Source organism: Carya illinoinensis, chromosome 16 (genome assembly GCF_018687715.1).
Source record: "Carya illinoinensis cultivar Pawnee chromosome 16, C.illinoinensisPawnee_v1, whole genome shotgun sequence".
Taxonomy (NCBI): domain Eukaryota; kingdom Viridiplantae; phylum Streptophyta; class Magnoliopsida; order Fagales; family Juglandaceae; genus Carya; species Carya illinoinensis.
Window position 1 is genome coordinate 1,242,140 of NC_056767.1, and position 17,582 is coordinate 1,259,721.

At 34.3% G+C, this 17,582-nt stretch overlaps 1 protein-coding gene and 1 long non-coding RNA gene across 2 annotated transcripts; both read right to left on the bottom strand.

Annotated features, from left to right (window-relative positions):
- Positions 1-2,537: 2,537 nt before the first annotated feature.
- LOC122299904 lies at positions 2,538-4,604 on the bottom strand. The gene is made up of 3 exons (XR_006239792.1): positions 3,905-4,604; positions 3,730-3,817; positions 2,538-2,867 (listed from the first exon to the last, which is right to left on the bottom strand). It is a non-coding gene; the product is annotated as an uncharacterized LOC122299904 (long non-coding RNA).
- Positions 4,605-5,219: 615 nt separating this feature from the next.
- Positions 5,220-7,053, bottom strand: LOC122298694 (UDP-glycosyltransferase 90A2-like). The gene has a single exon (XM_043108556.1). The coding sequence runs from the start codon at positions 6,803-6,805 to the stop codon at positions 5,357-5,359; it is 1,449 nt and encodes a 482-aa protein (XP_042964490.1). The 5' UTR covers positions 6,806-7,053; the 3' UTR covers positions 5,220-5,356.
- Between the last annotated feature and the right edge of the window lie 10,529 nt (positions 7,054-17,582).

Below are 17,582 nucleotides of genomic sequence, written 5' to 3' on the forward strand. Positions count from 1 at the left end.
CAAACCAAACCAGCGATAACTACCCCAACATCTCTATTTCGCCAAATGGGTTGCTCAGCTTCGTAGGTAAATATTGTACCATTTTTCACTCCATACTATTATGTTCTTCATGTGCACATCGAGATGTGATGCTTTATATTTTCTGAGATGGGTATTGTGGCTTAAGGCATTGAGAAAAATAGTGTTTTTTGTGAGTATACGTGGAAGAAACCTATCTGGTTTCAGTCTTTATTCTCCTCTGCTTTCATTATGCAAATGCCCTGTTTGATGAAAAAAAACCCATCTGGGTCATCTTTTCTTTCGAGTATACTGCTGTTTTCACAATATATATCTTTCTTTTTTGCTAAACTGTCTGATGGCTGGGGCTTCATTTTTTTCTGATGCTTGGAGTTTGTTAGGCAATTTTTTATACTTGTTTGGTAAAGATAGCTTGTTTAGTTGTTTATATCAATGTTATTTGTTTATTATTGCCTTTTTAGATTCCAAGAGATAAAATGTGTATTTGGAATTTGTGATTGATAGCAGTATACCTATCAGAGAGAACCTACTGTCAAACCCTGTGCCAATTCTTGTAGTGGAATTGATCAAGCTTACTTTATTTTCTTTTCATATCCATGAAATCACAAAATCATTCCTAACTTATCCATTAAAGGAGTAACTTAATTTCTGCAGCATGATGATATGGATGAATTTTTGGATGGTCATGATTTGAGATGGTTTCTTTCTTTAGTTTACATATGTTTGTGTTGTGGCTGGAGTCAAACAATAATTATTTTTTGGATGCAGTGATGGTAGAAACTGCAGTTATATGGTAGAATTGTGTTGCTAGAAATTGATTTTTTATTTTTTATTTTTTTGTAGTTTGTGTTGGATTTGCAATTATTTGGTACCAACTATGTTGGTAGATTTGCAATTTTCTCATTTTCTGTGTTGGTAGAAACTTATGTAAAGAGGACATTTATCTTTTGTATTTAATTATAATAGTAAATTGTGTTTTTCAGAATTTGCAAACTTTATGTTTTGTATGGTCTATTTACAAAATTTACATCCAAGAAGTATTGTGATCAAAAGCAAGAAATTTGCAATCAACTTTATGTTTTGTATTGTCTATTTGCATTGGAGTAATTTCTCTCATCAAGAAAAAGGATTTTTCATACTGATTATTGTATTTTTATTATCCAATTAGCAAGCAACATTCTTTTTGTATTCATGGAAATGATTTTGATAGGTTTTAGGATCTTTATATTATTTTGTCTTGTTTTTAAGGATTAGATTTTTGTGCAAGACTTGTTCTCGAGTATTGTGCTTTGGTGCTTATCTTAGAAAACATTGATGTTGTTTCACTTTGAGTTTTAAGGGTTCCCAAATGGAGACAAAATCTTTATAGCATGAAATTTTCTGCTAAGAATAAAAGAGATGTATATTGTTTTCTATTGAGAATATGATTTGAAATTCCAAATGGAGACAAAATCTTTGAAGTCCAAGTTTCCATGTCATTGTTTGGTTCTTTAGGAACCACTTGAAGATGCCATATCTTCCAAATCTTTGTCTATGATAATTTCTTTAGATACATTGTCTATTGTTTTTGTATCCATTTATCTTCCAGATTGTTTATTTAACTCTTTGAGTTTTCAACATGCTTGGCTCTAAATAAGGTCTAGAGCCATACTGAGGAAGGATTTTTGTACCCATTAAGTAGTGAGGTTGAGAAAGATTTGATTTGAAGTTTATTGCTAAAAAGTAGAATAATGGTGTGTGGACATTATTTTGTTTTTTCTCTCATTAATCCATCCCTTATAATTTTTTCTCTATTTTTTCTGCAGAAATAATGATGAAGATAAAAAATGGTATTGGATAGCACTCTGGACACTTGCAGAATTAAAGATCTATGGAAATATGAAGATCTATGGAAATAGTTGCCAGCCAAATAGTACCTATAAAAAGAAATAATTGCAGTCAAATAGTGGCCGTGGGAGTTGATTTTGTCTTTGTTGTTGTGTTTATATACACTAAGTTGGAGAAGTACAATACTTTGTTGTTGTTTTAGTTTCCTTTCATTCATGTATATTGAGTTATTCAGATTAATGAGTCTTTGTGAAGTAGGAAGTTTGTTATGTGCTCCAGCCATTGTATTTTGGATTTTAATGAAATGAGGTGTTGCTTGGAAAGTACACCTTATTCTTATCATTATATGCAGTTACTTTTGTGTCCAGTTGTGGAGATGTACTTGGTGTTACTTATGTAGATTTTAGATTTGAAATTTTGTGTGCAAACACTTGTTGTGATGTGGAGATGCTGTAGTGTAGTTTGTGTAGATGATGTATAGCTTGGTAGCATCCACCATGTGTAGCTTGTGTATATGCTGATATCTCTCTGAAATTCAAACTCTGATGTACATAATTATAAGATTTCAATTTCTATCATTTTGGTTTATGCTTAGCTCTACAACTTGTGTTTCTATAAGAATGTTAAATTTAACTCAATTCAATTCAAATAAAGTCTAATTTAGTAAGTTAATTACAATATCAAGACTGACATTTCACAAACAAGTTAATCTCCATACCAACAACATAATTTTACAAACCAACATTTTCATACACATGAATATCATACATATGCATACCCCATTTTGTATATCATAACTAAAACATCATAACCACATCACAGCCCAGTATAAACACAATAATATTTATTTTTCCTTGTGAACATCTCTCTCTCTCTCTCTCTCTCTCTCTCTCTGAGTTTATCTTCCATTTTCTGAATTTCATACTCTGCAGCAATATGTAATCCCACGTCTTCTGAATTGCATTCTCTCTTCTACAAATGAAGTATATTGGGCATATGAAAAATGTACATCTCGCTTCTCCCTGCACATATTACAAACATTTGATTAACATGATAAAACACACTCCCAAACTAAAAAACAATATGCATTTATAGACATTTATAAACAATTATAATGTTTTGTTTGATGATGATATGGCTATTGGAGATTTCAAATATCCCAACTGGCATGTATCAATAGTAATGCAACAACGCTTTTATGCACATTCTCCCATATCATCAAAATCTAATAGCCAAAATTATTAACTCATTTTCTATGTAATTTAAGAAAAAAAATCTGAATCATGCCAGTAGGCTAGAAATTAATACATTTTCATTTAACCTATTTAAGATATTAATATGTTAGTAGGCTAAAAATTCTCTATGAATTTCTACTTAATCTTATCTAAAAGGTGAAAAATAAATAGACAATAGAAATTATTTAGCAATACCCACTAAGCAGTAGTTAAAATTATTTCCCTCTTTTCTTTTCAATTCTTCTAATCTCAAAGGGAAGAAAAAAAAATGATGGATTCCTCCTTCTCCATATTTAAACATGTTTAAATGTCAAAAAGAAGAAATTTTTCCTAATTGAAAACTAGCTTTTTCTCCATTCGCATAAACATATTCTTTCTCAATGGCCAAAGTAAGCAAATAAGTTATATCAATTTGAGTGAGCTACTTAACACAAAGCAGAAACGGGGCAAGAAGGAGGTGTAGAGACAGCATATAAAGATTCCAAGTAGTGACTAAGAAGTTTGCTAATCATTGGAGGAGGGCAGAGTTGATAAGTGGGCATACCTCAAATACGAAACTTCATATCTTGCAAAGAAGACAAAATTGAATATGAAGTTGGAAAATGAAAAAGCCTAAAATTTTTTTGAGTATGATCAGACTTCAAAATACCTCAAATGCTGAGCTTCAAGATTGCTTCATCACATATAACATCCCAATGTTTGTGTGCAGATCAGACTTCGAAATGTGTGCATAAACCCTAGAATCACATAAAAAAAAAAAGATGGAGTAAACCCTAGAATTTCATAGAATCTTTTTGAAGAAGCTTATTTACACGGAAAAATACCTTACTGCATGGCCATAGATCTCTGAGCGACGCGGGGTACCGGGTAGAGACAATCACAATGTACATGAGGGGGTTGAGAGAATCACAGAGAATGAGAAGAAAAATGTATCGAAATCGAACCTGAGTTCCGCACTTCCCAGAGAAGCAGATATTATCGACTTCGTCAGCGCCACTCTGTGATTCATAGAGAAGAAGAAAAAGACGACGGATTTTGTGAATAAACTTGAGGCATTCTCAATGAAGAAAAAGAAAGGGAAAACATACGTGAGGGGATTAAGGGTCTCTCTCGGCAAAAGGGATACGAGGAGATACTCGGAAGATGGTTTTCGAATTCGAGAGGGTAGGGATTGAGGGCTTCGAGAGGGGAGAGAGGGGGGGGCTGAGCAGCTGAGGTGCAGAACCGGTTTCGTTGTTAGTGAACCCGATCTACACGTCATGACTGCAATGGATGCAGCTAAACAGTGGCTGCTGTGTAGACTTTTTCTTAGTGAAGTACTCTTGATAGAGCCTAATTCCATATACGGCGTGCTAATCTTTTGTTTTCCTAATTTACAAAGATCATATATCTATATATATCTCTCTCTAATTGGTAATTGCTATCCCAAACATTATCTTAAACTTTTACCATAAACGTTACATATGTTATATGAACTTTTTAATATGTTGATCTCGATACTCCTATTTCTCCTTAATTTTTTGTTAAATTTAAACATAGATATTTCCTAATACAATTTATTTTAGGTAGATTAATAACTCACGATTCGATAGGTGGTATCAAATTAAGGCTAAAAACCATGGTTAATATTAAATTTACAATTTAATATTAAATTAGGTTGCACAATTTGAATTCATTTACCCTTGTCATTAATATATATATATATATATATATATATTTATGTAAAATACTAAACACGTCTTATCTTTGTGACAATTGAAAAATGCAATTTAGTGGGGGCAAGACAACTATATATAGCTAATCAAACAAAATACAATAAAACAATGTTATCACCTCACAAATAGTTGCAAAGGCGTTACTTTATTTCTTCAAATTGGTTTGACCAACAAGTGGGTACATTCCCTATTATACAAGCAAGATGACTCCATGCCATGTGCATTTTTATTTCCTGGTTTCTTCTAAATATTAAGCTACTTATAAGTTTGGATGTCTCTGTATAAGTTATTATTCTCGCAAATGAGGGTTTATCGATTAGACTAGAATACAGTCCTCTTCTTTAACAAAATTTAAGTTACCAAGTTTACAAATATATATATATATATATATATATATATATATATAAAGATATAGAATATGCCATATTTAACTCAAAATACAACATTACAGTAATTCCCTTAAATAAGAGATAAAGTAGCTCTAATTACCTAAAAACTACAAACTAGAAACAAGCATATTGATAGAAATATAATCAAACCAGAAAAGTAGCTTTAAATTGATCAAGATTTTCCATTTTTATTGCTGAGTTGATCAATCAGTTGATCCAATTTCTTATCAGAAGAACCTCCTTTTTCCACAGCACGTCTTGCCATTTTCCCCAATGCTTGTGCCATCTCCCTAGCCTTTCTCCCTTTCCCATCTCCCATCAACTCATTCACACTCTCACAAATCACATCACGACCGACGGTCATGATTTTCTCCCCACCATCACCTCTGTGCGGCATCATTAACCCAGCTCCCCATCCCGAAACGATATACTTGGCATTCAGTCCCTGGTCTGAAATACCAAGTATCGGCCAAGCTAGAAGTGGGACGCCCATTGAAATGCTTTCCAAAATGGAATTCCATCCACAGTGACTCAAAAACCCTCCTATTGCAAGGTGGGAAAGGATGCTTCTTTGGTCCACCCAATCACGTAAAACCAACCCTTTCTCCTTCACCCTCTCTTTCCATCCCTCCGGTACAACCCAAGTCCTTGACCTCACCACCCAAATGAATGGATGCTCAGCCATCTCCAACCCAAAGGCAATCTCATTGAGCTGATCGTCCGACATGTGTGCTTGGGTGCCAAATGAAACATAGATCACAACACTACCATTAGGACCAGTTTGCTTATCAAGCCATTTGATATAGGAATAGGATTGTATTTGTACCTTCTCAGCCTCCACTTCTTGTCTAAGTTTATTGTACAAAAAAAGTGGTCCTAGACAGTATGCTTTAGCATTGTTGAAATAGAAAGATTCAAATGCACCAACATGGTCACCCTCAAGCTCCTCAAAACTATTAACAAGAACACCCCAGCTGTTGATATCCGCTTCCATAGCCTCTACAATGATGCCTGTAAAAGGGTCATTTAGATCAAAATCTAGGAGGCTTTCAGGGATGTCAGCTTTGTGCAGTGTGAATGGTAATTTCAGGTTTGGCAACTCTAAAGGATCCAAATATGTGGAAGGCTTTGTTTTAAGGGAAATCAAATCGAGAGAAAGACAAATAGCCATTGGTAAAACTCCCATTCCATGAGAAACAATGCGTGGGATTCCGAATGAACGGCATGAATCAAGTGTCCAACTTAGGAAGAAGTCGGAGATCACGCAAATCGGAGGATGCCCATTAGCAATCATGTCTCTTAGAACTCCCTCAAATGGTTGTTTCATTTTCTTGATGGCTTCAATAAAAGTACTCAACAGAGCCATTGAAGGAAGGTCAGCAGTGTTCTCACATCCTTCAGGAAGCTCTGGAACTCTTGGAAATGGGATGATTGACAAGGAAATATTAGGATGATTGGAGGTTTCAGAAACAATGAATGGAGCATTCGATGGGGTGGTGATGATGACGACCTTTAGGCCACGGATTGCAAAGGCTTTTGAGATGTCTAGTAATGGGAAGGTGTGGCCCTGAGCCATATAAGGAAAGATCACTAAATGGAGTGGTGGGGGAGCTGCAGCCATGATTGCAATCTGAAGATGATCCTTGGGAGGGAGATCTGAGACTTTGAGGCTCTTGCTTCTGTATATCTGAGGATAGCTTCGATTCTAAAACATGAGATATGAATATTAAGGAAACGATATATAAATATAACAGACGGCCCGAGTTGCTAGTCAACTAATTAGCATTGCCACGAGACCTGGCCTAAAGCACCGTCTCTTCGTCCTCACCCAATATTGAAAGGTTCTGTGGATATCAGTCTTTCTTGAATAATTCCAAATCTTTCTCTCCGAGTTTTGTTTATTCCAATTTATAAAATGTCAAAATCGTGGGCTTAACTTAATCAGTGATTAGCTATAAGTGCGATTATTATTCTTTTAAATGAAACACACCTTTCACTACATGCAGGTGCTTGGAATTCTGATCTTCTACTTTCTAACTATAAAACATTTGGCAGTTTGTGACAGTCGACACTTGACAGAGGATAGCATGATAGCTCAGTGTGTTATTCCCACATCTCAGAACCATCGGGTGGAGGGTCTGAATTTTCACCGGATTTGGTGCCTGCCATTTGTTTTGTTTTGCATGGAAATTGAAGAACCAGTGTCCTTCCAACTTTGACCGCTTCAATCAGTGGCAATGTCATAATTGTGTCGCTATTATCTGATGTTACCAATGACGAATTGAGTTTCGATCTAGTAAGCTTCCTTTATTTATTTATTTATCTATCACTGAGCAAAACGACAATTTTGTAGGCGTGTCTGCACAAGTTTAAATAGTTGACGGAAACTAAAGTTGAAATTGCGCATAATAAATAATAACGAAGGCTGCGGTGCAGTCCCACAACTGTCAATTGTTGAGGAACCCCCCCGAGCTATCTGTCAAAGGCGTGAAGCGTGGCTTTCACTGAATGCATGCATGCATGCCGTCTTCGCCTGATCACCTGATCCACCGATAATATATACAACTCTTATTCACACGATGTTTATAGAGTAAGCGGACCTCTCAATAAATTAATCTGAAAACTGGCAAATTTCATACGTCGCAGGAAAGACTTCTAGGTACATTTTCCCTTAATTAATCCATTGACGGCCGGGTCCTTTGTTCGAATATCAAACGGCGTGTTAATTACAACTGCATGCGTAAAAAAGCTTGTTTCCTGAATGCATGGACGTTGCTCCGTATAATATTAATGTGAATGACCCCTCTTACAAATTGTTAGTATACAAAATATTAATTGTAATTTTAATTTTTTATGGATTTTGTAGAAAGTAGTAGTACTACAAGAAATTGGATCATTTGCAATAAAAATATTATTGTAACGACTTATTTTTTGTTGTTAATAAAAAATAATTTGCACGATTAAAAATATCTCGTTAGAAATAGTTAGATTAGCAACGACAAATTTCCGTTGTTATCATCCATAATAAACAGTAGACTGAACAATAATAAAAAATATTTTTAATTTAAAGATGTTTTTTACAATTTCAATAAAGATCATATATTGTTTCAAATAAGAATACATAACTTGGTATGTTTGCACGCTGACTTGTAAGTAGTAAAATTCTGTCAGATAACCTCTACTCCTAGCCTCCACGTACACGTACAACCTGCATGCCTACCTATATAGGATTATGGATCATATGGATAAGGTAGCAAAACGTAATGTGTGTGTGTGTATGAAATAAGCAGTCGCTATGCATTATGGATATGATCAAATGCTATTATTTTAAATTACAATAATAACGAAATAAAAGATAGTTAAAATAAATAAGATTTAAAAAGTATGTGCCTATCCAAAACAGGTCGATCGGTGTGCATTAATGCTACTCTTTTAACTTACAATAATAATGCATGAAAAGACAAGCTGTAAAACCAATATATATATATATATAATTATATTTATCCAAACTTAACTAGTGAACTAAAATTATATATATTTGATGCACATGCTTATATATATATATATATATAGTAATACAAGCATAAATAAATTATATAAAAGTAAATTCATAATTTGACGTAATTTTATATAATTTATTAAATTTATTTTACAATAAAAATAATTTTACGATATTAAATCACGTTAATTTGTGAGTTTATTTTTATATAATCATTTTATAGTTAAAGTATTTCTCATATATCAATAATCTAGCTGAGTGAATACTATTGGTTTTTAAGTAGTCAAAACCGGCCTAATACTGTAAAAGATACTAAAATCAATGGACCTAAATTAAGCTGTCTGGACCGCATGTTTTAATTTGCAAAAGTTTGGATCTTTCGTTTTTGCTGGGAAAAAACGAGGAGGACGTACGTAGGAGCAAGCTGGACGTCGGAAACATTTTGCAAAAGTTAATTTGGAGCTTTAATATTGCTGTGTACATGGAAAAACAAATGGTAATCGAGTCCCCCACAAACATGACATTAACGGACTACAAGAAGTCCAAGTCTGACCGGGTCCAACAGCCTACAGACAAAGTAAAAGGATAAATACCCCCAAACGCGTACGTATGTTGTCACTTTTATGCATGCTGCGTGGTCAGCAATAAATCGGGCATGTCTATCTTGCAGTTTTTTTATTTAAATTGATGCAGGCCAGCGAATCAGGGCCGAAGAAGCACACTTGATAGTTCTATATTGATAGCGTTGGATTAGTTTGGAAAGGTAGATTAGTGCAAATATGATAATAAATGACAATGAGTTTTCAAATTGAAGTAATAATATAGTGCATGTGTCGTCAGTATTTTGATTATAATTTTAATTACGGATATTAAAATTTTGCAATTTAAAAAGTTCTTTTCGGTACACATGTCGTGGTTATCACGCTATCATGGTGATCCACGTCTCAATCTCAAAATAAGTCTTTTCTCTTCAAATTGTCAATTTAAGTTATTTTTTGTTTTTTATTTAAAAAATTTTTCATTTTCACTTTTAGAGATAATTCTAATTCTAATTTGGGCTAGGTTTTTGACAAGCTAGATCTTATTTTATAATGCTCCATATTTATATGAATATTTGGAATTTTATCTTTTCAGACAAAATTATCATAATATTAAATTTTCATAACTATTTGAGTCCGACTTATGAGTTTTAGCTTGTGATTTCAAAACTTTCATCGTGATTTCGAACTTCATCATTAAACTTTACTCTAAGGGTTTTCTCTCTGTTTTGCATATATATTTCCTTAAGCTCAATGTCTAGTTTCTATAGATTAACTAGCTGTTAGAATAATTTTAATTTTATCTGATGTCATAAATACTTTTTATTATTCAGAGAAATAGATCACATAAAATGTTTATCCCTATATATCACATGCTAGCAGAATGGTCAGTGCTATTTCCAATTGCAAGGTAGTCAACAAGGATCGATCGAGCACCGTTTGGTTAGTTATGGACATGATTGGCCGGATCATTAACATAGATTAATTATTTGCAATTATTGAGTCCACCCACGTGACATAAGTATGCATTCTTAGTTCAAACATCTTGAAACTTGATGAAGGTGGTCGTGATCAATCTCCAAACTGCTGGGACTCTTTGCTTCAGCTCCATGCATGCATGCAGCGCGGACTCGGAGGTTATAGTTTTCTTCGTTAATATTGGGGAGACTTATTTTGGCCCCGGCTGTTGCCAAGCCATCCGAGTCATCGAACACCAATGCTGCCAGTGTTGTGCCTAGGGTAGACTAGAAAACAAACACAAAATAGATAGAAACAGTATTTAAGTGGTTCGGTAATTTGCCTACGTCCACTGGAGCGGAAACTTGATATTCAATATGTTTGTATAAGATTACAAACACTCTCTCAAAACAACTCTTTATCTCTCAAATGGCACTACAAACTCACACTCAGAACTCCTCTTGCCGGATGATTTTTGCTTCAGCAATCCTCTTTTATTTATAGGAGAGATTGAGCTTCTTTCTCCACAAAACATAACGTAGTGGAGGGATACATACCATAGCTGGAGATGCCAAATGCTTTCCAGTGCACATGGGTGGACCTCAACAGGCCGAAGATGTTTGGTTCACTCGGATTTACCAGGGAAGAGGGTGAGATCATAACTGGCCGGCATGTAAAGAATCGTACTTGTCCAGTGCTAAAATATGTTAACTAGATGTGATGCGTTATATAAATGGCAAAGTGAAGGAACATGTTTGTTAACAAAAAGATGGAGTATGAACACAAACTATTCTACGGGAGACCAAGATTGAGTCTGCTCTTATACCATGTAGAAAATAAAAATGAAATAGAAAAAGAGATTGAGAAAAGACTAGAAAGAGGAGGAGAGACTTTGAAGCAATGTTTTGAATACTGTACCGGATATCGTACCAGTCAAGGCACTGGAACGAAATATTTCGGTATCGATACCGTTTCGTGTATCGTTTCGAGATAATCGATATATAAATAAAGTATATATATAAATATATATAAATTATATTTCAAAATATTAGTTTATATATGAATAAATTATACATGAATACATATATATATATATATATATAAATTATAAATAGTATAGTCTGAATTGGAGATCAAAAAAATGAAATTACAGTTTGAAAAAATGAAAAAAAAAAGGTAAAAGCCAAAATACCGGTCGGTACGTAGGCCGGTACAGACCGAAATATAAGCCGGTATGAAATAGGTACAATACCTGTACCAGTGGCCTGTACGGTATTAAAAACAATTCTTTGAAGGGCTACATCTATGAGATTCTCATTTGTATTAATCTTGAATGTGATTAGAAAAAGTATAAAAATACAATAACTTGATGATACTAAGTTATATTGATTGGTTTGTACAATAAACTAAATATAGTATAAAGTAAGTTATATTACCATACATATTGGAATATTATGAATATATTCTATTATAAGTATGCATGATAATAATATTCTAACACTTCTGTTAATGTAATTTTGATTACATATAAACTCCCACGCATACTAACTTGATCTCTATAAATAGAAATAGATAATTACGACTTTCAACAGTATAACATATATATATGGCTCATCTATATATATACACTCGTGTCAACCGATATTTATTAAAATCCATAGATGTGTATGCTCTTATATACAATAAATTTCTTTGTACATTTTAGATGAGCGGATCACCTTGAGATACTGACCTTGATTTCCATTTCAAGTGAGATGAATAATAGTTTTTTTAATATAAAATACGGGATTTGAAACCCCAAAATAGGGCAAAACACACATGCACGTGAGCACATTGAAAACTATACCTGTCTTAGTGATGAACTTCTGTATCCACAGCAATTTAATAAGACCAGAGAACACATTGGAGACAACCCCACAAACAATTTCTGTAAATGCTTTAAACTGTCGAGAAATTTTGAAACTTTAAAACCGAGAATGTGAAAATGAAAACGTCAAAACCCAAGTCGAGTAGTTTTATACCCACAAAAATGACAGCCAAAAGGACCCAATTTCTCATCATTGCTGCCGTTTAGAGTAGAGCATGAAAGAAGGAACAAAATGCTCAAATGTGAAGGAGTAAGCTTTGCATTTTGAGACCCACGTACTTAAGTATAGGCCCATAGACGGTGTTTGCCGACACCCCTTTACATGTTAGTAAAAACTTTAGAGAGATGAAGAAGTGAAAGAAACAAGTAGGGCATAATGATCATGGAAGGCTAAGTAGTAAATAAAAGAGAACAAAGTTTGGAGGGAAGAGAGATCCTTGAGACCGGCGTACAGTACTGAGGGGGGATAGAGAGCTTGAGGATATAGATATATATAGAGAGAGAGAGAGAGAGAGAGAGAGAGAGAGAGAGAGAGAGAGAGAGAGAGAGAGAGAGAGAGAGCTTTAAAGCGACAAGCATGTTCCTCGAGTGAGTTTGATCAGATGTATTTGTGTGAGCTTCACACCACATCGAAGCGTCTCTTTTAATTTATTTCTTCAAATTGGTTGACCAACAAGTGGGTACATTCCCTGTTATATATGCAAGATGACTCCATGAGGCATTTTTATTTCCTGGCCATTTTCTTCTAGATATTAAGGTACTGAGTTTGCATATAATTGTATGTATATATATTTCAGAAAATATACACAGCAGCCTCACACTTTTTTACACTATTGAAAAATGTGAATTTACTATTTTACCCTCTTATATTTTACACTTCAAAAATCATAGTGTGTTGAATGTGAGGCTGCTGTGTAACATGTCTATATATATATATATATATGAAGATATCCAATATGGCATTTTAGTCTCCCAAGCCTTTCTCCCTTTCCCACCTCCCATCAACTTCTTCACTTTATCACAAATCACATCACGGCCAACAGTCATGATTTTTTCCCCACCATCACCTCTACGTGGGATCATTAACCTGGCTCCCCATCCCGAAACGATAAACTTGATATTTAGTTCCTGCTCTGAAACACCAAGCATTGGCCAAGCTAGAAGTAGACCGGGATACCCATTGAAATGCTTTCCAACATGGAGTTCCATCCACAGTGACTCAAAAATCCTCCTATTGCAGGTGGGAAAGAATGCTTATTTGGTCCGCCCAATCATGTAAAACCAACCCTTTCTCCTTCACCCTCTCTTTTTATACCTCTGGTGCAGCCCAAGTCCTTGACCTCACTATCCAAATGAATGGATGTTTAGCCATCTCCAACCCAAAGGCAATCTCGTCAAGCTGAACTTCTGACAAGTGTGCTTGGGTGCCAAATGAAACATAGATCACAGTACGGCCATGGCAGTGTTATGTTTGGCAATATTAGAAATAGCCCTGTTGGCATAATAGTTACATCCTATTGGTTGTAATGTGTTTAGTTTTGTTGGTTTACTTAACTGTGTACTCTGTTTTACATATAAATACTTTACATGTATTTCATAACAGTTGTAAGAAAGAATTCTCAAAACGAATACAAGTAGAGTTCAAGTTTCCTTTCTATTCTACGTTTATCTCTCTTCTTTATCTCTCTAAATTTTTCTTCTAGAACTTCCATGGCAAAATTCACATTTTGTCATAGTATCAGAGCAATCTGATTACTTATTCTCGAATTTTCCATGGATTTAACAATGACCTCTTCTACTCATTCTTCTCAAATCGATCATGAAGATTCGTCGAGTCCTTATTTTCTCCATCATGGAGAAAATCGTGGAGTTATGTTAGTGACAGATCGGTTAAATAGAGACAATTATCATTCTTGGGTAAGATTGATGTCTAAGGCTCTTAGTGCGAAAAACAATATGAGTTTTATTAATGGAACCCTCATTCAGCAAACCAAAGGTCTTCTTCCATTGCAGGTCAAGAAAGAAATGAAGTTCCACAGTTGACATTCACTCAAGAGAAGTGTCAACACTTGCTTGCAATTCTTAAACCTTCTATTGCCACCCCTCACTCTGAAAATCAAATCATCTATTCTTCAAAAGAATCAAATTCCACATCTCTTTAAGCTAATATTCTTCCAACTCCACAATGTTCTCGCAAGAATTTCTTAGGTAAATCCACATATTCACCACCTACAATTTCTTCAAACCATATACCTTGGAAGGCTTGGATAATCGACATAGGATCAACAAACCACATGGTCATTTCCTTTCAATTTTTTTTTTCAATTACCTTTGAAATTAAATCTTCAGTGAAGTTACTAAATGGTAATCTTGTTGAAGTAACCCAAGTTGGAACATTTTCTCTTTTTAAGAAATTGGTTTTACACAATGTCCTTTGTGTTCCATTCTTCTCATTTGATCTTATATCAGCTAGCGTTAACGATTGTGATGGGTGAGGAAAGAGCTGGTCTATATCATTTCTTGCAACAATCTTTGGTTGGTTCCTTTATTGCTTCTTCGGTTCATCAAGATTTTGATATGTGGCATTATAGACTAGGCCGCATTTCTTATTCTAGATTGAAATCTCTTAATAAATCTGTATCAGATATACACGTGTCAGATTCCTTTCCTTGTACAATTTTCCCATTGGCTAAACAAAAGTACTTGCCTTTTTCACCTAGTGATAATGTCTCTACAACTCTTGCTCTCATCCATTATGACATATGGGGTCCATTTTCTGTTTCTACACTTGATGGCTCTTAATATTTCCTAACCGTTGTAGATAACTATTCAAAATCTACTTGGGTTTACCTCATTCAAAACAAATCTCAAACCAAGACTTATTTGCAATCATTCTTTAGTCTACTAGAAACATAGTTTCAAACTTAGATTAAACAAATTAGAATAGACAATGGAGCTGAGTTTCATTTGTCTGAATATTTCTCAATCAATGGTGTAATTCATCAAAGAAGTTGTGTAGAAAAACGTCAACAAAATGCTAAAATTGAGAGAAAACACTAACATCTTTTGAATGTTGCTCGCTCCTTACTTTTTCAAGCATGTCTACCATTAGAGTTTTGGGGTGATTGTGTCCTAACTACAATCGACTTGATTAACCTAACTCTAACTCCCTTGTTGCCAAACAAGTCACCCTATAAAGTTTTACATTCCACCACTCCTTCATATATCCATCTTAGAGTGTTTGATTGTCTTTGTTTTGCATCCACCTTAACTAGAAATCGAACCAAATTTGACCCTAGAGCCAAAAAAGTGCATTTTTATTGGATATCCATTTGTTGTCAAAGGTTACAAACTAGATCTTGAGACTCATACTACTTTCATCTCTTGGGATGTTGTTTTTCATGAAATAACTCTCTACTTTTCTTCCCATACTTTTTATTGTTCATTTCCACAACAATCTTCATTTGTTCTACCCAAAACTGTCCCAGATATTGCAAATTCTCTTTTCTGTAGTTCTTTTTCTTCAACTTCAGAAATTCCTGATTTCCCCTTCCATAATTCCTTTTCTTCACTACAAATCCTCCTTCTCCTCCTACCATTTCTCTTCCTATTAGACAGTCAACAATGCCACAGAAATAACCCCAAGTTATTTGCAAGACTATCATTGTCAGCTGGTTGCTTCTCATCCATTAAAATCTGTTTCCTTGGCAGATATTTCCTCAGGTATAAAATTTCTTTTCTTATCATAAACTCTCTCCCTCTCACAAACACTTTGCCTTAACTATCTCTTCACACACAGAACCTAGATCATTTTCTCAAGTCTCCCGTACACTTGAGTGGCAAATAACAATAAATGCTAAAATCAAAGCTCTTGAGGATAATGAAACTTGGAAAATTACTTCTTTATTTCTAGGGAAGAAATCTATAGGTTGCAGATGGGTTTATTAAATTAAATATAAAGCTGATGATGGGATAGAAAGATACAATGCAAGGTTGATTGCCAAATGGTATACTCAAGTTGATAGTTTAGACTTTCAAGAAACTTTTTCCCCAGTTGCTAAACTGACTACAGTGAGATGTTTGTTAGTTTTAGTAGTTACTAAAAATTAGCATTTACATCAGTTAGAGGTAAATAATGCATTTTTACATGGTGACCTCAATGAAAAGATTTATATAAATATACCTCCTAGTTATGCAAAAGAGGGGGGACCATCGTGTTTGCAAACTCAAAAAGTCTTTTTATGGCCTATGACAAGCATCTAGACAGTCGTTTCACAAATTATCTGCTACTATACTTGATTATGGGTTTGATTAAGCACATTCCGATCATTCTTTGTTTATCAAATATGATGCTTCCTCTTTTATTACTTTGCTAGTTTAACAAGTTAAAAATCAAGGATTTGGGAGTTTTGAAGTATTTCCTTGGTTTAGAGGTGGTAGATCATCCAAGGACATTACTTTATGTCAAAGAAAATATGCCTTGGATATTTTGCAGCATTCAGGATTCTTAGTAGTCAAACCAGTGAAATTTCCTATGGAGCAAAATGTCAAATTTTCTTTTACTGAAAGTGAACTCTTGGCAAATCCTGCTTGTTGGTATTGCAGGCTCATTGGTATACTCATCTACCTTACCATATCAAGACCTGACCTTGCATAAACAGTTCAAGTTCTCAGTCAGTATATGGACAAACTGAGACATCCTCACCTAGATGCATTGCATAGAGTGCTTAAGTATTTAAAAGACACTTGGTCAGGGTTTTTTCTTCTCCACCACTTCTAATCTTCACCTTAAAGGCTTATGTGACTCGGATTGGGCTAGCTGTGTAGACACTCGCAAGTTTGTGACATGTTTTTGTGTTTTTCTTAGGGAATCTTTGATTTCTTGGAAATTAAAGAAACAACAAATTGTTTCAAGGTTCTCAGTTGAAGCAAAATATAGTGCCATGGTTTTTATAACATGTGAACTTTCTTGGTTACTTGCATTATTAAAAGATTTTCAGCTCCAACACTCTCAACCAACACTTTTTTTTTTTGTTTGTGACAACAAAGCTGCTTTTCATATTGCAGCCAACTCAATTTTCGATGAATGAACCAAACATATTGACATAGACTGCCATATAGTCAGGAAAAAATTACAGGATAATGTTAATGTTGCTTCTCACAATCAATTGAGTGATCTTTTCACTAACGCTCTTGGTTTTGTTCAGTAAGAATTCTCAGATTGAATACAAGCAGAGTTCAAGTTCCATTTCTCTTCTACGTTTTTATCTCTCTCTCTCTCTCTCTCTCTCTCTCTCTCTCTAAATTTCTCTTCCAGAAACTTCCATGGCAGTATTTTATATAAATTAATTTTGGGTTCATGCATATGGAAACCCCATAGTATTGTTGTTATCTATTAATATAATAGTATTAATATTAGAGATAATGTGCATAAACTAATTAGAGTACTTTGTGTCATTTCAAGTTAGGTTAAATATGTCTTATTATTGAAATGGATAGCTTCAACTATATGTTTTCTAATGATGGCTATTTAGCT